We start from the raw sequence: 22,398 nt of genomic DNA, 5'->3' as shown, positions 1-22,398 counted from the left end.
ATTTCTCTTTCATGCAAACAGTATAAAAAATTAATAAATGACAGTTGTACAAACTGAAATAGATAAGACATATTTTCTGAGGGAGGAAATTATCTTTGACACTTCTGCAAAAATTTGGTAATCGGGACAAAAAGAATTTCCCCACAGCTGTGCCTGAACACAGGGGAAAGAGCAGCTGAGCCTCTATGTGCCTCAGGAGTTCACCCTACCACAGAATCTGCTCCAGAATCCAGACCTGGATGATCAGATTCATTTAAAAAAAAAAAAAAATAAAAAAATTGAAGCCCCACAAATTTGTAACAGGCCAAGCAAAAGTCCTGTGCCTGCAGTGCATATTTTTCCCATTTCTGATCACAAGTCAAATTCCGTTCCTCGAGGCTGTGGCATTGGCAGCCAACAGAAACCATCTTTCAACTTGACAGGAACTTACACCAAAAGATGCTAATGCTGGTTCAATTCTTCCCCCTTGCAGAGAGGCACCATTTCAGGTTTTTTTCCCCAGAGGCAGATATTTGAGAGAGCTCAGCATCATTTGCAGACAGCCATTAAGAGGTACAGAGGAGCAGGTATCATCCCCTCTGTCCCTCCTGAGAGGAGGGCCCTTGTCCTCTCTTGCATCAGCTCTCATAAATACAGGATTTTTCCAAGCAGGGAACGCTATGAATTTCTGGAGCCTGAAGACATCCTGACTTCAATTCCCGCCTCACCATGTGAGTTGAGGAAGCAAGGACAGATGTGTTAGCCTGTCTAGTGCACGGTCATGATGTGCCTGGTGTTTCCAAAGTCAAGAGATGAGGCCAGGACAAGGAAGAGCTCTCTGCAAAGGTATCGATCCCCTGACTCGTTACTGGTAACTGTTCCAGAGACATGGGCTGACAGTAATTAAAAGGACTTACACACTGGGCTGGTTTCAAACTCAAATCTTCGGCTGAAGCCACCGTAGCCGGCAGCTGTCCGGGCTCGGATCTGGAAGACATACGCCGAGCCTGGTTTCAAGCCATCTGCTGTAATCGTCGTCTCTTTGGATTTGATGATGGTGTAGCTCGTCTCCTGGTCCTTTTCCCACCCCCCCAGCAAAAAACACAAAGTTGAAACACACAAACAGTGGCTCTTGGAGAAGACAGACTCTTAACAACCCCCACAGCAATGTTACAAAGGATGACTGAAATATGCATTTTTGAGGATCTCTTCCTCAAAACCCCCCTCTGAAGGCCATTTCTACAGTACAAAATGTGAGATCTGATTTTCTCTTTTATAATCAATGACTCTAGGAGGTATGAAACAGAGCAGAGGGACTTTCTACCCATAAATGACAATACAGGGACCAAACCAGCATCTGCAGTAGGAGCAGCTTTCCATTGCTCAGGATATACACAGCCCAGGGCAACGGAAATGTTCATCCTACAAAGACCAATACCAAGGCACGGGGAAGAGGAAAAAAGTCCCATCGCCTTAGAAAGGGATTTAAATTTATACCAAAACAACTTCCCAGTAATGTAATTAGGCCTAAAAGAACATAATATATTATACATTGTACAACCTTATGCTGGCATTTCTAGAACCATGAATTAGACCTTGGGAAGGGGATAATAAACCAAAACTCCAGGAAAATACCTAATTTTGCATTGTTGCTTCAGAAGCAACAAACTTGAAGAAAAATTGCTGAAATAAATCTTCATTTACATCGGTTTCTAATGCAAAAGAGTTTCAGTTCTTTGATTAAAATTTCGCTCAAATGCTTGGTAATTACCCTTAGAATTATTTACTATAACATATAATCTAGACAAGAGCTCATAAATTAAGGTCTACAAACTTGGAAACTGCTTTTTATTCACCATATCCTCTCAGATCCAAATTATTATGAGGTAAACAGGAATTCTTAGTAATTCCCTACCAAGAGTTCTGCATAGCTCTTAGGATCTGCACCAATTTTTCATTTTTCTTTTTAATTTAATGGGCAACTTTCCATAGACAGTAATATGCCTGGATAAGGCCCTGGGAATCTCCAAATGTAGGATTAGAGATTTTCTCTGTAGTTACACAAGACTGTTTTGGAGAAATGTGTGTGTGTATATATATATATGCGCAACATTTTTTTTCTTATTAAGGAGCGATTTCTCTTACAGGAATGCGAACTGACAAAGCTCAATTTTCCAAAATATTTAAAATAGATCATTCTCATCCCTTGGAAATGAATGCTGCAAATTTACTCTTATAAAGGGCTGAAAACTGAGAGAATATAAATGACAGTAGCAACAAACAAGAAGGATTAAGGACGACATCCCAAATCTAACTCAATGACTGGTTAAAAAGCAATAAGTGAATATTAGGTCACATCTTTGCTTGTGTGTCAGCCCAATTAGGTTTTCAATACACTGTTGCCTTCTGCAAACATATAAATACTTGAGCTTTCCTACAGAAAACACTAAGCTTCACTATCAGCCTGAAAGAAATAAATCAAGACAGCATAAACTCGGACTGGCTGTAGCTACCTCCCCGTGAAGGACTTGCACTTGAAGAACTATCTACTGAAGCTATTTCAGACTAGTTCTGGACCACAAATACATTTTAAGCCCTCCCCACACCCCCAATTTGTTTGAAAACAAACTAAATAAAACAAATACATGGATTTTTTTTGCTTTAATTATTTGTTCATTATCAAGATTTCTAGAGGCTAATCTTTCCAGGCCACTCCATGGTAAGGATTCAATGCGCCACAACAGTCGTTCAAACAAGCTAATAATAGAATCAGTAATGGATTATTTCCAGCAATAGCATATCCTGATTCTTACTTTGTGCTTTAATCTTTTTTAAAACCTCAGCCCTATTTAAGCTACTCGCACATCTTGTGCCCTTGCCCAAGCTCCCTCATCTGCAAAACTAATGTTGATTTTATCCTGATGCAGAAGATTTCTGAAATTCTTTCCCCTGTTTGCATGGGCTGCTTGAGCAGGTCCCTCCTGTGGTCAGAGAAAGAAGAGAGGAGGAGAAGGACCCAGTCCTAGTCCATGTTGAGTGGTTTCACCTGGGTCATAGACAGAACTAATGGAAGATCTTCCTTAAAATAGAAATATAGAAATTCAACCCCCCAGAAAAGTGAATTGTGACTCAATTTCACTATTTTCATGTAGAAAGCCTGGCTGTTTCAGAAGAAAAAAGAACACCTTACAATCCCAGCTAAGGCAAGAAACTGCTATTCAGTCAAATCTTGCAAACCTGATTTTTGGAGATCTAAGATTTCCAAAGATCTAAGGCTGCATTTCTCAAAAGATGCTATTTAGACAAAGTGCGTTTGTTACCATTTTCATTTAAACTGCATTATTTTTGCAGGAACAGAACAAGTCACCATTTGAAATGAAGACTAGGAGAGGCAAGTTTTGTAGGAAGAGAGAGTGTTTTCCATTAGACTGAGGGCAAGAGCTGGAAAACCCAGGCAAGCTTTTAAGCCAGGATGCCCTTCTTCACATCAGAGCAGATACAGTCTCTCCGCAAAATCTTTATCCTCTCCTTACACCGTGGATGCAAAAATCAAGTGAGAAATTGAAATACCAAAGGCAAGGGATAGCCTAATGTTTCCAGGAGGAGATAAGACGCTTGATCCCAAACCCCTCCTATTTTTAACAAATGAGCAAGCTCTATCTTAATGTGATAAGGCCGGAGAGGAATCTGACACACAGATTTAATGTATTTGTTCAAGAGAAGTGGCGCACTAATGGAAAACAACACCCTCATTTCAAGTCTTCCTAATCATTTACTGCAAAATCAATCTGACATTGATTTATGCATAAAATCACTCCATTCCCTTCCATGACTCAAATAATTATAACTAAAAGAAGAGGACAGTAAAGAGAAGGTACTTGGGATGCTCAGCAATCAGTCCGTCACACCTTTTCAAAATATTTGATTTCGTATTCCAGGATGATGCCGTTGGGTCGATCTGGCTCCTGCCAGGAAAGGGAGATGCTATTTTTAGTTATCTTCCCTTTTTTCACACTACTGACTGGAGAAGGTGCTGCAAGACAGGAGAAAAACAGAACAGACAAAACCCATGGTTAGTAAGATGTTCTGCCCCTGCCAAAGTCAAACTCATCAGCGCATCCTCAAACTCTAGGCGATCCTTAGCTACTGCAGATCAGCAGGGTCTGTTTTCACCTTGGTGGTATTTGCCCATTTTTAACAACTGGACTCGCACAGATTTTCAGCAGCCGAGTATCTGACCAGCATCACCCACCCGAGCAAAGCAACAACATGAACTACCATCAGCAGCTTATACATCCACCTTGTCTTTTCAAGCAAACACATCAACCCCACACCTTGCCTTTTCAAATGTGTCGGGGGCTACATTATCAGTATTACATGTTGATTACGTATTGCTGTCTTTCAGCTGCTTTGAAGTTATGTATTTTTCAGAAGACCTTAGATTATGTGGGCTCCTTAACTATTCATTTTTTGTCTTGTACAATAGGTAAAGCCTAGGCATCTTTCAGCCCCCTCCTTCCAGAAGCAAGGAACAGGGTAGCAAGGCCATTACAACCTTTATAATTCAATTGCTCTCCATAAACATCGCTAGTGTGTTACAGCTCACATAGCGATGCTAATTCCTTGCAAATGGCAACTGTAAAGATTTTAATGGCAACCACAGTTCGGAAGTTTGTGGCATGCTTGGGGAAGCTGCAGCATGAAAGCAGCTATACTAGCTCTGCTTATTATTTTAAGATGCTACCCTGAAAGGTTATCTGCCCTTCACAGCACACATGTCCGCATCACAAACAGGCTTGATCCTTTGTTTTCAGTCCGATATCTGCAGAGATTTTTCAAGTCGTGGCTGTTGCCACCCCTGCCAGCTCCCTAGCAAAAGTTGCTATGGACAATGCAACCCTAACACCCCAGGTATTTCATGCCAGAGATTAGGAAACAACACTGAGCGAAAAGATGGGATGAAATTCATAGTCTTTAATTTGCAAGGCCAAAAGCAGCTTCTCCAGAGGAAAAAACAGCCCATGCCTGGCCGAGGGCCTTCGACTCACCCTCTGGACATGCCAGCTCTCAGCAAGGATTACAGGGGAGCTGGGGAGATCCATGGCAAAGACTTTTGTGGCTATCTGGGGAACTGAGTGCAAAGAGTAGTAGCAAACGACCACATTTTATCTTCCAAAATGTATTTGAAACTACAAAAAAGAAGACTTCTCCTATATGCAGGACTAGCTAATTATCATCATGCTAAAAAAACCCAACCCATTAAGTAAAACAAAGACAACAAACAAATTAATTTTGCCAGGTCTGATCTTCAGCCAAAAAGAGTAAGGGAAGAGCTCCAGACAATTATCCCTAGACTGAAGGTTAGCAGCAAGCCTTCTCTTTTAAAGCAAGCTCCTGCATTTCAGTCTCTTTTTGGCCCCAGTTTTTCTCACTCCTGTTTACTGATCTCTCCCCAGCTTGGCTCTTGGAGGATCCTGAAAGGTGTTGACCATTTCCATATTGTTTTCTGCTGGGGAGCTGGCATCAAGCTGCACAGACAACGCTTACTTTTTAGCTGTGCATCCACCACTGTGCTCACAAATGGTCCACTGGGCAAGTAAAAACCACCTTGATTTGAATGATGATTACGTTATTTATGTAGACACTGCACAGTGATCACCAACAATTTTTCATCTGCAAAAGTCACCTTACCCTAAGCTGATGTCCTCCACAATTTTCTGGGCTATGTGAAGGCAAATAACAACCTAGACTCAAACTTCTAATCTGGTATAGAACTTCCCATTAATTAATCCAGGTGCCTAAATACATGTTGTGCACGCATGTTCACAGCAAGTTGAGTTGTGCATGTGAGATATATGGTCCGTGCACATATGTATGGTCAAATGTGTGAGCCCAGAGAAGACATAGTGAGTAGTGAACTCCCTTAAAATAGGATAAACTTCCCTTCTAATGCAAAGGGAGCTACATGGTTTTCAGAGGCATCAGAAAACAAGTCTCACTGTGGGGTGGTGGTGCCAAACAAGAGGCGATTCTACAACCCTAGTTAAATAGACAATACTGATCACTTCTCACCATGAGCCACTCAGATGCTATATATAGGGGATGGAAACATCAAAGTACTCACAAAAAGGGACCCGTGCCCCTCTGGGACTGTTCTCCAATGCCCCCAAATCCCTGCAATGCCTATCCCAGGCTTGTAGACCTGGCAGCAGAGGTATGGCAGGATGGAGCATTAAACCTTTTAAAACTCCTATTAGCAAAAGCAAACTTGAGAAGTGCAGTGAAGGGAGACCTCAGCCCTCCTTGGTATCAAATGCCTCTCAGGAAGACAAAAACCATGCAATTCTCAGTGTTGAGATCGCCTGACCAAATAATGGACTTTTCATCCACTTATTGAGGTTTCCTGAAGTGTTTATAGGACCGAGGCTCACAAGTGCTTTAAAAACAAAAGAACAACGCAAGTGCTCCTGAACTCTGCTGCAAAATCTTTCCCTGGGAGGTTCAGGGGAGTTTAGCTCTCCTTCATGTGCATCAGCACAGTACAACACAAAATGCACCACCAGCCATCCAAAAGTGCCTGTCAATCTCCCTACTCCCCTAAAACAGAGCACCCTCTTTAAAAAGCAGTGTGTAAAAAGCTTGGCTACTCAACAGCTTCATGGACTTAAATCTCTTGCCATGCAAGTCTCTAACACGTTCAATCGTGGCTCTGCAGAATGCTCTGCTCTACCGGGAAAAGGAGGGAAGATAAGAAAATGAGTAACCCAACTCTCAAAGTAAATTAGAAAAGGAGTAACTGTATCCTTTTTGAATCTCCTTCAAAAGAAGCGTTAAAGTGTAACCGTGAGATAAAGGCCAATTAAGTAAATTCAATAAATCCCAGCAGTGCTGGGATGATACGGCAACTACTCTGCATCCTCAACGCACAGAGATTACGATGCTCTGAACTGAAGGAAGGAAGGTATAAGTATTTTAGAGTTTTCTTTGTCAAAGAAAATGTAATCCAATCCAGGCAAGCGGACAAAGTCTGCAATCATTCCATCTTAAAAGCCTGCAACTGGATACTGTGCTATATGATCTCAGGAAAATAAAAGGATTACTTGAGACTTGCTTTTCAAAGGTCACTGCTTCTGCAAGGGCAGCATCCTCTTAATAGAAAGAAGCCAAGCCATGGAGCACTTCCATTTGGAGTACAACATGTAAAAAAATGAATTCACATCAAGACTCAAGATACATAAAGCTGTAATCTCCCATGTTTCTTATGTAAGCAGGCAGAAGTCTTGTTCAAATCCCTGCCTTGACAAAGGGTGGATGTACATCGTGATTGTTCACATGTTGCTTTACAAGTAATCTGCACATATGCATTAATTTCTCAGCAAGACACTCAAAATCAAAGAGGGATATTACAACATTTATGTTTATGTTTGCCATTTCTTGAAAACAGCCATGCGTGTGATGAAAGCAAACAGAAGATATAACAAGGTGTGAAATTGCTAATGTACATTTTTGCTTTCCTGAGACCAAAATTAATGAGGAAGCTAATAAAAGCACAGAAAACTGCTTCTTTTTTGTTGTTGTTGTTGTTGTTCTGTTTCTAACATTTCTTAAGAAGAATAAGGGGACATACCAAATAAGGAAATTAAAGTTTCTGCAGAAGATGCATCATTAGTCACATCTGAATAACTACAGGAGATGTTTTCATGAGGAACAGACCTCTTAGGACATTCTTCCTCTGCACCTTTGATAATGACATTAGCACTGAATTAGCCATCTAGGCACCAAACCCAGTATTTACAACATACTGTGCTGTGTCCCACTAACATCTAACATACAATGATGCTTAGCTGAATAAAACATTAATTATATTTTAAGAGAAACTAATGTTATCAGGTGAATGACCACTGCACCAAGATAAAACAAATAATCCAGTTTCTACATCTCATGGTCTATCTAATGCTCTCTCCAGCCCAATTACTTTTGCCTTGATATTTTTCACTCTGGCAGAAACAACATGTAATGGTTCCCCATCTCACCCTTAGCCTGACAGCCAGTGAAGTTTTCCACTTCTGATAAAAAATCCCCCCAAAAACTAGCTCCCTTCACCCTCAGTGCAAAAGCCAAGCCACCAGCCCAGGACCTTCAATCCAGCTTTAACTTCTGCCAGGAGAGATCCTCACTTGGAGCAACCCAGAGTAGCCCAGGAAGAGATGCTGATTTACATAGGCAAAGGGGCTGGCACCTCTCCTTTCTTTGGCTTTCCAGGTATCTGGGCTTCCGTTCCCTTTCCAAAGACAACTAAGGCATCAAAGAGGAAGATCCTGCTGCTACCATCTCTGTCCTGGCTGCTGTTACGGACATCTATGACATATATATCTATAGATATAGGCATCACCTTTATACAGACATCTGTGTTATGGATTTTCATGTCTTTATAATGTGTTTGCAATTTCTTTTACTGTGATTACATTCCTATGTGTGCAAACGTTTGGGATCTCACACTTCAGACCTCACAATACACCTTGGGGTTCCTCCTTCCATGTGATGCCAGACTTTTGCAGTCTGAATTTATGCCAGAAGATTTAAAAGTCAAATTAATGCTTGTGATTAAATCAATACCTTCATCTGTCATCATATAACCAAATAGTTATGCTACCATTAATGCAGTTATAAAGCCAGGTTTAATTGAAGAAAATGAAACCTGTATCAGAAGAGTAACCACAAGACAAGTAATTCTGGTTCCACTTCAAAAGCCTGGTATACTGCAATTTTTCACTCAGTTTCTAATTAATGACATTATTGAATTTTTTTTCTCAGGCCTTTGGTGACTTCAGAGTTTAGAGCAAGACCTGCATTATTCACCGAGTCACACTAAAGGTATGTGAAATTGCAGGTTGCTTCAAGCAGTAGATTCATTTTAAACAAGATACATACATTAGTTAAAACAGAAACACTGTTTTGAGAAGGAAAAAAAAAAAAAAGACTTCACTGTATTATCTCTTTGCATTTCTGTATAGAAACAATACATTTTTAGAAAAGCTCAACACCCAATGGCTCCCCTAAGGGTACTTTTACTGCAGATACTATTTCTGGGTCAGAACTTAGCATTTAAGGCATAATTTGACTTTTGTGCTGCAATTTCTAATATCCCAAAGTGTACCCCAGTTTGCCAGATAATGGATTTCAAAACTCTTTGTCCCTTGAGGACAAGTAGTTGCAAACCATGCCCGGCTAGTTAGGCAAACAGTTTGGACCTCAATTTGCATTTGCTTGTAAGTGCTTCTGAAAACTGAGTCCAGAGAATGAAAGGTTGTTGGACTAAGTAGCATTAAATGCCATTTCAATTTTATCTGAGAACTTATATTGGATTTCAATGATGCACAGGCCCTAAATAGTGCAAGGGGGTAAATTTTAGCCCCAGGATTAAGTTCAAAGACCTTGCCAAATATTTGCCCAATCCTAAAACATGTTTCATATGTGGAGATAATCTTCTTTCGAATGATTTTTCAAGGTATCTCTTGAGCAGACGGGGACTTCACCCTGGGCCTTTTCACATATTAAATATCAAAACAAGAACACAGTCTTCAAATTTCCTTGGCAACAAATATATTGTGTTTCTTCACATCTTCTACCTCCCAAGATGAACACCTGAGGTAAATGCCAGGTCTTAGACCAATTTACAGTCTCTGTTACCTACCTCCATTTTGAATGTCTCTGAAACCTGAGATGCCTTGATGTGTGCCTTGAAACAAAAGAGGTCACACAAGAGAGAGGAACCCAATTCAAGCACTCAGTGGCCCCAAAAGAAGGCAAGACGCCGTTTTTGTAACATAAGTCCATGGCTAACCCAAGCAACCAGATTTATCTCATATGAAAAGGGGTGATCTTTCAGGTGGTTCCCACCTCAGTCCCCAAAAGATTATAAACGCAGCTCCTTGAGCTTGACAGCAGGACATGACTTGAAGCCCAAGCTGGTCACAGAGCAAAGGTGCTCCCAGACCTTGCTGCCTCCCAGCTGGACAGAGGTTTGGGTTTGTGCAAGGTGAAACCCAAATTGCTGCCTAATTCTCTTGGAGAGCCTGTTCTTTCTTTGACAAAGCTTTGCTCAGATAATTTCTCTCTAGACTTCTAATCCTTGGACCTAAGATACCAGAAAAGTACCTTTGCTAAAGGCAAAGAGAGCAGGATGGATGCTGTGGTTTTCTGGACACTACTAACTCGATGCTTTTAATTACCAGCAGCCCCCCTACAGAGAAGTGCTCATGGTTGGAAGATACAAAACAGAAAAAACACTTAAATTCATACTCACATTAGAGAGATAACAAAAGTAATCTGCATGCAATTTGCATTAGCACAGGGATAACGGTTAATATCTTACTTCTGATCTGTGTAATAGCTCAGGAGATAGGCCTGGTTGAGACTGGGACTGCAATGTACCAGTGTGGTCTAAGGCTTCAAGATTTACTGTGCCCCAATAGCCTGTTTTTGCTGTAATTCCACTGAACTAGCACAACTTGGGGGAAGGAGGAGTGCGTGCACGCTAAATTCACCTTTTTTCTAAGCATCTTCTGGAGGAGGTTGCAAGGAGAGAAACAGCAAAGAGAAAAACCCAGGGAAACCAAGTATCTTCTGTTTCACAGCGACTAGCTAACATCAACTGATCCACCCATAAGGACCTACTGCTTCTTGCCGCATGTCTTTTGATGAACACTCTATGATATTTAGGTGCTACTATAAAATGGTATTAAAAGAACAAATAGTAAGAGAGCAGTATTACTGCGTGTACAAAAGCACTACTCAAATCCTCATTACATTAACTTGTATTATAAAAATGTATCTATAAAATATACTTTGTTAATAAGACTGATTACTGATTATTGATGCATAAGTTATGAAAACAATAAAATGCATCGCTTTAAAGCATTTGTATGCAGACTTTTCCTCTTAATCAAAATACAGTGTTAATTGTAAAAAAGCAGGTCTCAACACATACTCCTCAAAGGACAGTGGATGCAGCTAACACAAGCTTTGCCATTCACAAAATATTTTGCCTTAGAAAAATACTGCTAAGACTCACTGAAGCGCCTACTGTGGAGGCAACCCAGGCAGGCGTAGCAATGTCTCACCTCCAGCACTCCTTTCTGTATGCCCTGTTGCTGACTGCACAAATATTTCCAAAAATCACTGCTTTAGCCACAAAAAAAAGCAAATAACTTCTAAAAAATTTAGCGTAACAAAGCTACGCCATGACACAGCTATCATATGTTGCAGTTGTGACAGGATTACTAGCAGAGCCTAAAGACATCGCAGAATCTGGGCACTAAACTATAGAGCCTTTGGGCAAGACTACTTCATCATTCCTCATGTGCACACCGCCCCATATACAATAGAGCCCAAATATTTAATGGAATCTATCATATATCACCGCCATCTCCAAATGCTGCATAATCTCGGGCAAGACTTTTATAAGCACATGATTTCAAAAAATAAATTGGATTCTTGCCATTTGCCTTCTGTTTATGGAGTTGTACAGACATGCTTTCGGCTCCTGGCAATCATAGACGCGACACACATACTTTTAAAGACTGGAAGCTGCCTGCAGGTTCCCACGATTTGCAGGCACCGGGCTTTAGGAAAACGTGACCAGATATCACAAGAGAAAATTGCAGGTGATAGGAAACCTCCCTGCCCCTGGCAATCTTAAAAGTTGTAAATGAGAATAATGGCACTAGTAGTGGTTTATCTCCAGACAGCGTGAGCTAACTAGCATGGTCGCCATTGGAAATGCCCATTGTTGGGATGTAGAGAAATGAGAAATGTCCTGGCACTTCAGTTGTCGAGAATCCTCTGTACTCTGTTATTTTCGTTTCTTTTGTGATTTCTGAGAAGACTTATCACAGACAACTGTACAATATTGAGCACACTCATCTCGAGGGAGAGGAAGTATTACTTCCAGCTTGTTCACTCAACAAACACATTCAATGCCTTATCAGGAACATAGGTATATGAGAATTTTAAGGACTGTCTATATAATAAAGGCTACAAAGGACACCATGCTCTGTAATGTCAATTGACGTAATTTTTTGCCCTTGAAACCTGAACACTTGCAAACACTCACCTGTATTTTGCAGGGACTCCAAAGCCAGAGTCACAGACACCGTGGTGCAAAATCCCCTTCATGAAGCTACAGACTGTTTAAAAAAAAAACCACATTAAAAAATAGGCCTGGCAAGACTGGCCATGGCCATAATTCACTATTTGGGAAACTTCTTTCCAATTGCCAGGCCTAGCATACATTCATTTGTGCTTATGGCAGCATCAGCCCTGAGTCCTGCACAGACAGTTCCTGTTGGGCTGTAATTTATCCTGATCCCAGGAAGGGAGAGGGAGACATTAGGGCATCACGGTTTGCCCCGGCTCAGGGAAGAGGGCTCTCTCTGCTGTCCCTAGCAGGTGCTTGCACCTGAGGCCAAGGCGTACCTGAGATGAAGGGCTGCTGGAGCAGGGAAGAGAGGCGTGAAGGAATATCTTGCTAGAGGGTGCAGATCCACAGGGAATTGCAATACGTGTTTTTGTTTTTTCTAGGGCCTCTGGAAATCAAGATACTAAGTTTTTCTCAAAGCTGGGGAACAGTTTGTGGTTAAGACCAGAGCCAGATTCCTTCACGCCACAGAAGAGCTGTAATTTCCCTATATTCCATTAGTGGTTTAGTTGTGAAGCCTAAGAATAAATACTATTGACTCACAAGACTCTTATTATAAATTCATTGCTAGCAAGGTGATAAGGACTCCAGCTCTGATCCATCAAAGTGCTTTGGGAAAATGCTTAACTTTAAGCGCTACCACTGCTGTCAGCACTTTGCTGGATCATAGCCACAGGGCTCAGCATTTTGCAGTAGAATCCTCATTATTGAGTGCATTTATCAGGTTAGCTTCCAGCACACTTACCAGTGCCTCTCCTATCATTAGTAACCTAATATCTTATCTGCATTTAAGCAAAAGCTTCCTTTTAAAAACCACACGCCATTAAAAACAAAACAAAACAAAACCATAGTTACTGAATAAAATGCATAAAACGTGCATGTTCCTGCTCCCTACCATAACCCACCTTCTTAATTCCTATATTGGCTCCTTTCTTCATACAAGACATGCTGCATCCTTCTTCCAGCTGCTGTCAAACTCTAAACCCGGTAAATTCACAGACCATTTTTAAACTGCGTGGGAAATTTCCTTCTCTGCCAAGCCTGCCACTCTGTATGATACACCAATCAGTCTTGCTGATGAATTCTAATATTAAAGCCAAATTACTAAACACTCCAGTAAAATCAGAGGTGGCCAAATAAACTCCTTATGTTTCCACTTGAAGAATAGCTACTGAAGAGGTGCAGCAGGTCAGAGGGAAGAACAAAAATGTCCTTAACTCCCGTGGTAGCTAGTTTTGGATTTCCTATGGTACTTGGTCCCTCCTACCACCACCGCTCTTCTCTCATGTCTCTTTCATAAATGGGATAAAAGCACAAGCCCACCACCTTTGACAGGACCCTGAGCTGGCCAGAGCTTTGCAGAACCATGGTCCAGACCTTTTCCATAAGCAAGTTCCCCAATGAAGACCAGAAGGATTGAAATAAAATTCTTAAAAAAAAAAAAAAAAAAAAGAAAATCAAACAGGTTATATTAGAACAAAAACCTAGAACAGTAAAACCTCAAAGTGACTAAAGCTGAAATGGAAAGGTTTATATACCTGTGGTTATATATATATATATACACCTGTGATCCATAAACCCACTCCCACCTTGTCCTTGGTTTCAGACTGACAGTGGCTTTTATGTATCAGGGCAAATGGTGCCCAGGCTATTACTGGTTTTAAGGGAAATGGCAGACAAATAGAAACAAAAATCTAACAGTTCTCATCCTTGCTGCCAACCCAGACATCCTGCCCAGTTTTTTGAAACTTAGGTGTGGCCATAGGTACCATTTGCCCTAAAATCTCAGGTTCCAAGCATTGAAGTGAAGCTAACTAGAAAATTTGGCACAGATCAAAGTGCACTACAGGTGCTTGGGAAAACATCTCTTGATACTACCATGGGAAATTCGGGTACCTTCAGCTTCCTAAGGGGTAACCTTTGCAGTGTGAAACATGGGAGCACACAATGCCCCTTTGGAAGGAAGGAAGAAGAGCTGCAGCTTCAACCCAGGGTGTCCCAGGAGGCAGAGGAGAGATTTATTGGGTCCCCGGGGAGAAGGGGAAAGCACTCGAGGGAGCTGGTGGCTCCCTACTGCGTCCCATTTTGAATGTCAGGAAAAACACAGTGCATTTTGAAGGAATCCAAGAAGGAATTGGAGAACGAGCACAAGTTGAGAAAGCTATGAACAGAGACTGAAAGAAGCAGAGCTGTTCAGTCCTGGGGAAAAAGAGACTGAAAGAGAACATGAGTCTCCAAATAAGTAAAAGGCTGCTGTCTCTGGAGCAAGACAAGCACAGAATTAAATTCAGGAACAGCTTTCTAAAGAGAAAAATAATGAAGCACCAGGAAAAACCACCCAGTGAACCTGTGGCATCTGTGTCTTTGGAGGTTTTAAAGGAGGTTAGATGAGCACATCATGAGATCCTTCCAGACACACAGCTCTACAAAGGCAGCTGGGCATCATAAGGTGAGTGATAAAAAAAAAAAAAAAAAAAAAGGATCTTGAAAGGCAGAGATCTGGGAGACATACATTTCATGCCTTTTACCAGCCTGCACGTTTGTGCCAGGAGATGTTAAGGAAAAAATCTAAATTGTTGAAAGCAGCTAGTCGCACAAAAGGATGGCACTGGGATAAAAACAGCAGACCAGAGGAAATAATACTTTGCTTTCCAGCTCTGCCAGAGACTCGTAGCATGACCATGGGCAAGTCACTTCATCTTCCCCTGCTGTTATCTGTGCAATGAAGATAATGATAATTCCTTTATCTATTTTGACTTGAGGGGCAGGAACTAACTATTCAGATGCTGCCAGCACAATCTTTCCTTTGGCCTGCAGGCACTGCTGTAAGGCAAATAAAGAAAAGAAGGAATACCTGCAAGCATTACTGCTGGCAGCTGGCTTCTTCTATTTAAATCACAAGGAACTTGGCGACACCACACTGAGCTCTAACATGGAACAAAAACCCTACGTAAGTGACAAAAAGGAAAATTATGGGGAAATTTGTGGTAAAGGCTTATTTTCATAATTTAATAACTCTCTCCAACTTCTGTTTCCAAGCAGAAGCACTAGTTGTGTGCTTAAAAATGAGCGCTGTGTAAAGTTGCTTTGCTGAGGTGGAACTGCAAAGATCACAACCGAGCAACACAAGGCCCGGGATGAACATCAGTGTTTTGAATGGGATAAATGCAGCTGCATATGAAAGCATGGCTCTTGACTCTCCCACCCTGCAGAGGCATTACCTTCCTGCAGGAAGCAAATATAGACTCTCTTCTGACAAAATATGGCAGGCTTTTTCAGTCCAGCTGGTTTCTGAAGGCGTTGAAAATGATTTAGAGTCAAACTCAAGGATACTCCAGAACACTTCTGACATGAAATCCCAATTTACAGACTGTACGGGGACTCTCTAGTCCAATTTTTCCCCTCTACTGCTGACAGGGTATGTCTTAACCACTTGCCTACTCAGCTGGGTCACCACGGGCTCTGGAGGTCGGGGCAATGCTATGGGAACAGGAAAACAGCCCGAGCATCCGAGGGTGGGATTGCCATCCAGAAGCTAAATGGTCCCAACAGAGATTTCAGATGTTTTAAATTGTAGCTGCACACATGATGCATAAATGGACACATCTTTAGCTTCTCCTCAGCATCAGAACTGTGGTCAAACAGGTCTCTGTCTGCAATACACTGCTTAACGCAACCTATATTGGTTGGTGGCTGGTCCTCCTGCGATAGTATTTTTCACTGCTTTGTGGGTATGACTGATCAAAAATTAGGTGAGATATACGCACACAGGATAGAAGAGTGGGAATTTTCTGCCTTTTTGGCTTGCGTTTCTGACAGTGCTGCTCTCTGAAGAGCCAGGGGGGAAAAATGTGCCACAAATCCACATTTCAGATCCATACACCTCCTGGCTGCGAAACAAAACCAGTGGCTTCACTATTCATAGATATGGCTAGGAAGAGGCTTATAGGAATCAAGCAACTTACTGCTTTAGAGTAAGCATTTGTGAAGCTGCACTCAAATATATCTTGAGGTTTTGGCGACATTGTCTCATCCAGCATTCCCAAGACCTCATTATAGAAAGATGGAGGCGAGACAAGTCTCACTGCACCCAGATTCCTCTTTTGGTTCACAAGCACTATAATAGGGCTACAGATCTGGTTTTGGCAAGTTCTTTTTATACTGATCACTCACCTCCTCTCAGCTTTGTAACTACTAGAAGAAAAAAGGGGATTTCAACATGATCAGTCACCAGGGGTTCCTCCTTCAGAGGAGTTTCTTGGTTTTCTTCTCCAACTTGGACCAGGGGATGTCTTGGATAGACCTAAGCAAGTGCACTACTGCTTCCAACTCTCTCACCTGCATCTTTATTCAGTGTGTGGACTAGACCACCAAAAAGTTTAGTGAGGAAATAAAATACATATATGCATGTCTCCACACACGCAATACCTAAAACACTTCCCTGTTTAGTATTATCCTGCACATTTATGACTTGCCCTTGACCAACCTTCATGCTGCAAGTGCTCACCTCATCCAGTGGCTGGCTGAAATTGCGCCCTGTAGATGGCTAAAAGTAGTCCAAACAAGGCAGGTGACAGGATGGGCTTACTGCACAAATAATAGCTGCTCACAGGCATTTGCTTGCATCCTTCACAGGTCTGTAACAATGTTAGCTCCCACTTGCTCTTGGAAAAAAGCAGTTTACAGCACCACTGAGGGCTACCCACCCAGTACAGCTGGGAGTTCATTAAGGTTTTCCTTCACACAACAACCTGAGTCATCCACAGGGCTGTCATCTCAAGATCAGACCTGTACAATAGTTTGTCTGCGTGGGGCCAGGGCTCAAGCTAGTTTGACTGAAGAGCCAGAAATGGAACCCTATGGGTTTCTCCACTATTCTATTCCCCAGGACATTGCCTATCAGGATGACTTTTCTTTCCTTAAATCTGCCCTGCACAAATGTGAGATGATAACAATAAGTGGCATTACAAATGTGAATGATGAATGCTATGCATCAAGCAGGATGATTAAATAACTATGTGTAGATTCTGGGGTATATTAGCTTCTCCACCTTCTGACATGATAATTAATCATCCCTAATCTATGGCAGAAACAAATCAGAGACTACCTCCTCTCAAACAATTCAGCTTCTATTCTCCTTCGTTTATTCCCCCCCCCCCCCCTTCTATACAAGGGGAAAGCCCATTAACTAGCCCTAACCATTTTTAATTCAGTGGTATTGAAAATGGGATCCTAGCAATGCACGTAATTGATCCCGTTTTTACAGGACTGCCTTCCAAGGAGTAGCAAAGGTGAAGCATTCGCATTATCAAGGTCACTGCAGTGAATGCAAGAATAACACAGACTTAGGTTTGCATCAGGATTCAATTACAGTGAAGTATTCAATGTCGCTAGACTGCCCCCAAAAAAATGAGAAGTACTCTAAGAGAGCTACACACAGTTAAGTGGGCTTAACAAAAAGAGCAGCATTCAAAACAGTTTAGCTAAAACTCTGTACAAATACACTGGACTCAACCAGAACATGTTTTATGCTCATTTAACTTGAATTTGCAAATTTATAGGCAGCAGGTAAACCAAGATAATCAATTTTAAGTCAATATCCCTAGATTTTAAGGCTAGAAGAGATAATTTAGCCCTCCCACAAAACACCACTGAGTTTTCATCTTCCTTTAAATCAATAATGATTCACCCCTGGGGGCAGATTACCAAACTTCACCATGCAGTGACTTGATGGAGTACTGCCCATCTTGCCCTGTGTCCTTAATTACAAAACCACATTTGTATCTAATAGTGATGTCTGCTTGGGTAAAGGAAGGGCACAATTTGAAAAAAGGGGTAAACTTGGCTAAAAAAAAGGAACATTTTAAGAGATAACTGAACTTTATTCTAGAAATTAGTACTGAAGACAAAAAGTATTAAAAAAAAAATTCAATACAACAGTTACTTGCTGAGAACCTGAAAAACAAAACAGAAAATGACATTTTTAAATATAGATATATACATATGCACACTTTCATGAGTCACTCAGAAAAAAAATCAAAAAAAGCCTTAAGTAAGGATGTATGCTTCAAGTGTGCTTTTTAAAGTTGAATGTCCCTTGAAGACTGTCGGTGAATTTCCAAGCAATTAGGCAACATTTATCAGTCTATAAAAATTATAAAAACAGTCTGATTTTAAAAAGCCTGAAGATACTGAACTATCGCATCTGATCAGTGTGAACTGTCCACATGCATTTTTATACTATATAGCACTACAGTGTACAGAATTCAGCTCCATGGATTACCCTCCCACGGGCCTTTTTCTACCAGTGATGAATGCATCTGAGAAAAGTGGAAATACATTTTTCTCAGTGTTATCATCCATTCAAAATGTTACATAGCTAAGAAAAAAGAAAAAAAAAAATCCCATCCAGTCGTACAGCTGCCAAGCAACTGCCTGCAGAGACATATATTACTTCATGTGGTACACAATCACTTTATTTATTGTACTCCAACCAAAATTACTCAAGCCATTAATGCCTGTCTAACTTCTTGTGCATCACTCTGATAAGAACTTCATATTACTTACTTCTTTCTCCTGCTAAATGAAAGGCATGCTGACCGCATAGGCGCATCTTACCTTGTATCTCAAGAAAGATACCACTATCATCCTTGCATGGTTTCCAGTGGCCACTTAGTCTTGTATCTGCTGCATAAATATGGACCGCGACTTCCCACTGCCATCACTGGGGTGCTGCTCATTTTAAAGCTGCTGGAGCTAGCTGCATTCTCTTTTGTTTATTCTGAGACTATGGCCTTTAAAGGCTGGATGTGACATTTAAAAGGGCCATTAAATGCCATATCCTCTCTCGACCATGAATCTTGTCTAACACAGCAGTATATTACAATCTTAGTGATCTAATTCTCGAGATCATCTCTTTACTGACAAGACCTAGGATGGTCACTATGATAAAGCTCTGGGAACTCAAAAAACATCTCAGTCATTGACCCCAAAATAAATCTGATGCTCTCTGCTTCATCTTTTCCTCAGTAAGGCATGTCAAATCATATACTACAACTATATACTAAATGACCTGGGCAAAGGGATTTTCAGAAAATTGTGGGGAAAAAAAAGCAGTTTTGCAAGACAGTGCATTGTTAAAAGAATGGAAATCAAAATGATTATACTTTCATGCACAGATAATCTTGCTTTCTCAACACCCTGGGGAAAAATTTATGTTTAGAGCCAAAATTTCTAGAGCCCAAACAGAAACATGAGCAGCAGCTGTGAAGACATCCAGAGGAAAAAGTGGGAAGATCAAATCTACCTGAGGCATCAGGCCATACCTTGCATTCATCTGCATAAGAGACTATTCACCAACTTAATCAGAAATAGCTTCCATACAACTAGGACAAGAATTTGATCCACTAAGGGAAGGGGAAATGTAATATATCCCTCCAGGTACTGAATTAGCCAAAGCAATGAATGAAACAGAAGACCACTTGGACCTATGGTCAGCTGCAGATGAACACAGAAAAAATTTACTCTAATTTTGGAAGAGATCCTATCTATGGTCTTGTACTGTTCAGCAGTCCTCATCAGGAAGGACTCAGACGTACACCAGGATTCAATCCCTTACCCTGTATTCCTGCACAGAGCACTAAAAAGTAGTCAAGAAACATGGGGGAGAAGTGGAGGACACAAATAAACTAAGTCAACTTTATGGCTCAACCTCGACTCCAGTGAAGCGCAGTGCCACCAGACCCTAGCGGCTTTTGGTCTCTTCCCAGCCCTGCTGCTGAACTGTTGGGTGACCTCGGGAAAAATCACTCCAGTCTCTCTTCCAGCCTGTAAAACATGCAGGAGGGACACTCATGTCCCTCACAAAGCACCACAAGGTTCACAGTTAACATGTTCTGCTGAAGCGCGTACAACCTCATCTTTGGCAGTAGCTTTAGGCCTGTGGCTGAAACAATCTCTGCCCCGAGATCCTCCTTGTCCTTCCCTTCCCAAACACATTTAATTAAAAAGCTCTAAGCGCTGAGCTGCTAATGATGATCTTTTATTGAAAATCTTCTTCCCTTGGCAAGTTGTTCCTGTCTTATCCCTAGCCACGACTTCCAGTCTTGCTTATTTCTGCAAGAAGCTGCTTCTACCTATACTTTCTTTGATGGGCTGACAAGAGAACAGGTTTAATCCCCAATAATTTTTTCATTTAAGGCTGCAGAGCCCTGTGCCTGTGACATGTGGTTGGGGTTATTTCATAGTCAAGCCATTTCCCAGTGGCTCCCAGGAGTCCAGGTTTCTCTCCTCCGATGCTGGCATGCAGAAATACCCTGCGCAACAGAGCTCAAACGGAGATGAACACTACTCCCTCCTGGCCCTCACCAATTTTTTTTCTTTTATGTGTGTATATAAAACAGGCAGTGGTGCATACTGCAGCCAGCAACAGGGAAACCTCTGGAAATACATAAATATCAGGGACCCACAATGTTATTGTAGCAGGGCTATGGGAAACATCTGGTGCCTCTCCAAGTGCTCTCCTACCACTTCACAGCGCAACCACTCAGATGATGGGAACATCTCTCTGACAGGCTCTTAAGTCTCCTAAACTAGATTAATCTACGTGCAGCATACAGCAAAGTTACAGATACTTCCTAATGGTCTGAAGTGCCAGCTCCCATGATAAATATACGCATCCTACGTGCAATTATGCCTGTTTCTTAATAGCATTAAGATGGCTGCAAGATACTAATTACCAAATAAGAACCTTGCAATTATACTCCATCAAACCTTACTCCTGACATAGCTACTTTTAAATAAACAAGGATTTTGGTTTCAACATCACTAAAGAAAAGGGAGCTTTCTCCTTTGATCCGTTTTAACTTTCTAAGTGTGATCGTGGAATTATGGAAAAGCAAAAATTCCCATTCGCCAAAGTACTGCCAGGGCTTCACTGCAGCCATTTCACTGCTATTAAGAAACATTGTTAGCACTTTTATTAATCAGTGGGAGGAATGATGTTATCTGAAATGAAAGCAATCTCACTAGCTAATTCCTGCTATTCTCCAGCCACAATTTCAGTGTTTGTCATGAACTGTTTGCAGACTTACATTTAATTAACAATACTGCAAGATCCAAGGTATTCCGCATGCCTAACACCGATGTCATTAGACAAAACACATCTCTTACCTGCATCGCCTGCAGAGATACTGGCAAACAGCTTACACAAGTAAAGAGTACAGAAAAGCTTCTTTCCAAGGCATGTGAGAGGGACGTAATGAGAGAGTTGTGTCAAAGCCACTCAGACACGGAGGTACCGTCCTTGCAGTGAAGTAAATGGCAAAGTCCCTGGTTGACTACAGTGGGAAGAGAATTAAGCCAGTGCTGAGCAATTTATACATCTCCCCTTTCAGTGTTACCTCCTGACATTAAAATAAACAGACATCACGGTCATCTGGGTCAGAAGCCAGTTAGGTGAGATTATAACAAGGATAACATGAACCTAATCCAAACCATTCTATGATTCTAAGTGTGGGAACCTGCAGCATTAAACACAATGTGAAAGGATGCACTAATGATAGCAGTATTTTTCCACTGTTCACACGAGCACAGAGACAAATGTTGCGATCTGTCTCTGTCTGCCTTTTCTGGAGTGCTGTTTTATGACACAGTTAATGATTTGGCAAAAAAAAAAGTAATAGCCTTGTACCGCAGCAATTGCAAATGATCTTTGCCTTCCATCTTAGAAGATGAGTAACGGAGGCCTGTGTTTGACCCCTTTATGAGCATTTTACTTGTGATGGGGGGGGGAAGTTGGAATAAACACCTAAAAATAGAAGTGCGCAAATGATGCCATGATGTACAGCTACCTTGTTTACCATTATCCATAGCCATAGATTTATCACTGTGATCTTAACACATGCTGTACATCTTCTCTTTCCTCTTTTTTCCCCCTTCCCTTCTAATTGGAACTCAGTCTGTGAAATTTAATTAAAGCTCTCATAAATACTGCCAGTGAGTGCACCTTTTTTCTTCCAAGTAACTACTAACATCTTCGAGAAGACCTCATCAACCCCTGATAGCATATAGACTAATGTATCTTCTCACACACCCTGCTCAGGACAGGGAAGTCAATCTTCCCACCTTCCACATAATTAAAGTCACCCACATTATGTGCTTTTCCTTTGCCACTCCCTCCCCTTCTCCGACACATGTATCACCCTGTCATCAGCTCCTTT

General features: G+C 41.4%; 1 protein-coding gene across 11 annotated transcripts in view; it reads right to left on the bottom strand.

Moving 5' to 3' along the window:
* Positions 1 to 22,398, bottom strand: part of EPHA5 (EPH receptor A5) — a 203,482-nt gene that overhangs the window by 49,887 nt on the left and 131,197 nt on the right. For all 11 annotated transcript variants that reach the window (XM_030014442.1, XM_030014401.2, XM_030014451.2 and 8 more), the window contains 2 exons: positions 3,888 to 4,012; positions 897 to 1,056 (listed from right to left, as the gene is read on the bottom strand). In XM_030014442.1, the coding sequence (XP_029870302.1) occupies positions 897 to 1,056; positions 3,888 to 4,012 (285 nt within the window). The remainder of the gene's footprint in view (positions 1 to 896; positions 1,057 to 3,887; positions 4,013 to 22,398) is intronic.

This window comes from Aquila chrysaetos, chromosome 1 (genome assembly GCF_900496995.4).
Source record: "Aquila chrysaetos chrysaetos chromosome 1, bAquChr1.4, whole genome shotgun sequence".
NCBI classification, from domain to species: Eukaryota; Metazoa; Chordata; class Aves; order Accipitriformes; family Accipitridae; genus Aquila; species Aquila chrysaetos.
The sequence above is the reverse complement of the archived record's forward strand: the minus strand, read 5'-3'. Positions and strand labels throughout refer to the sequence as shown.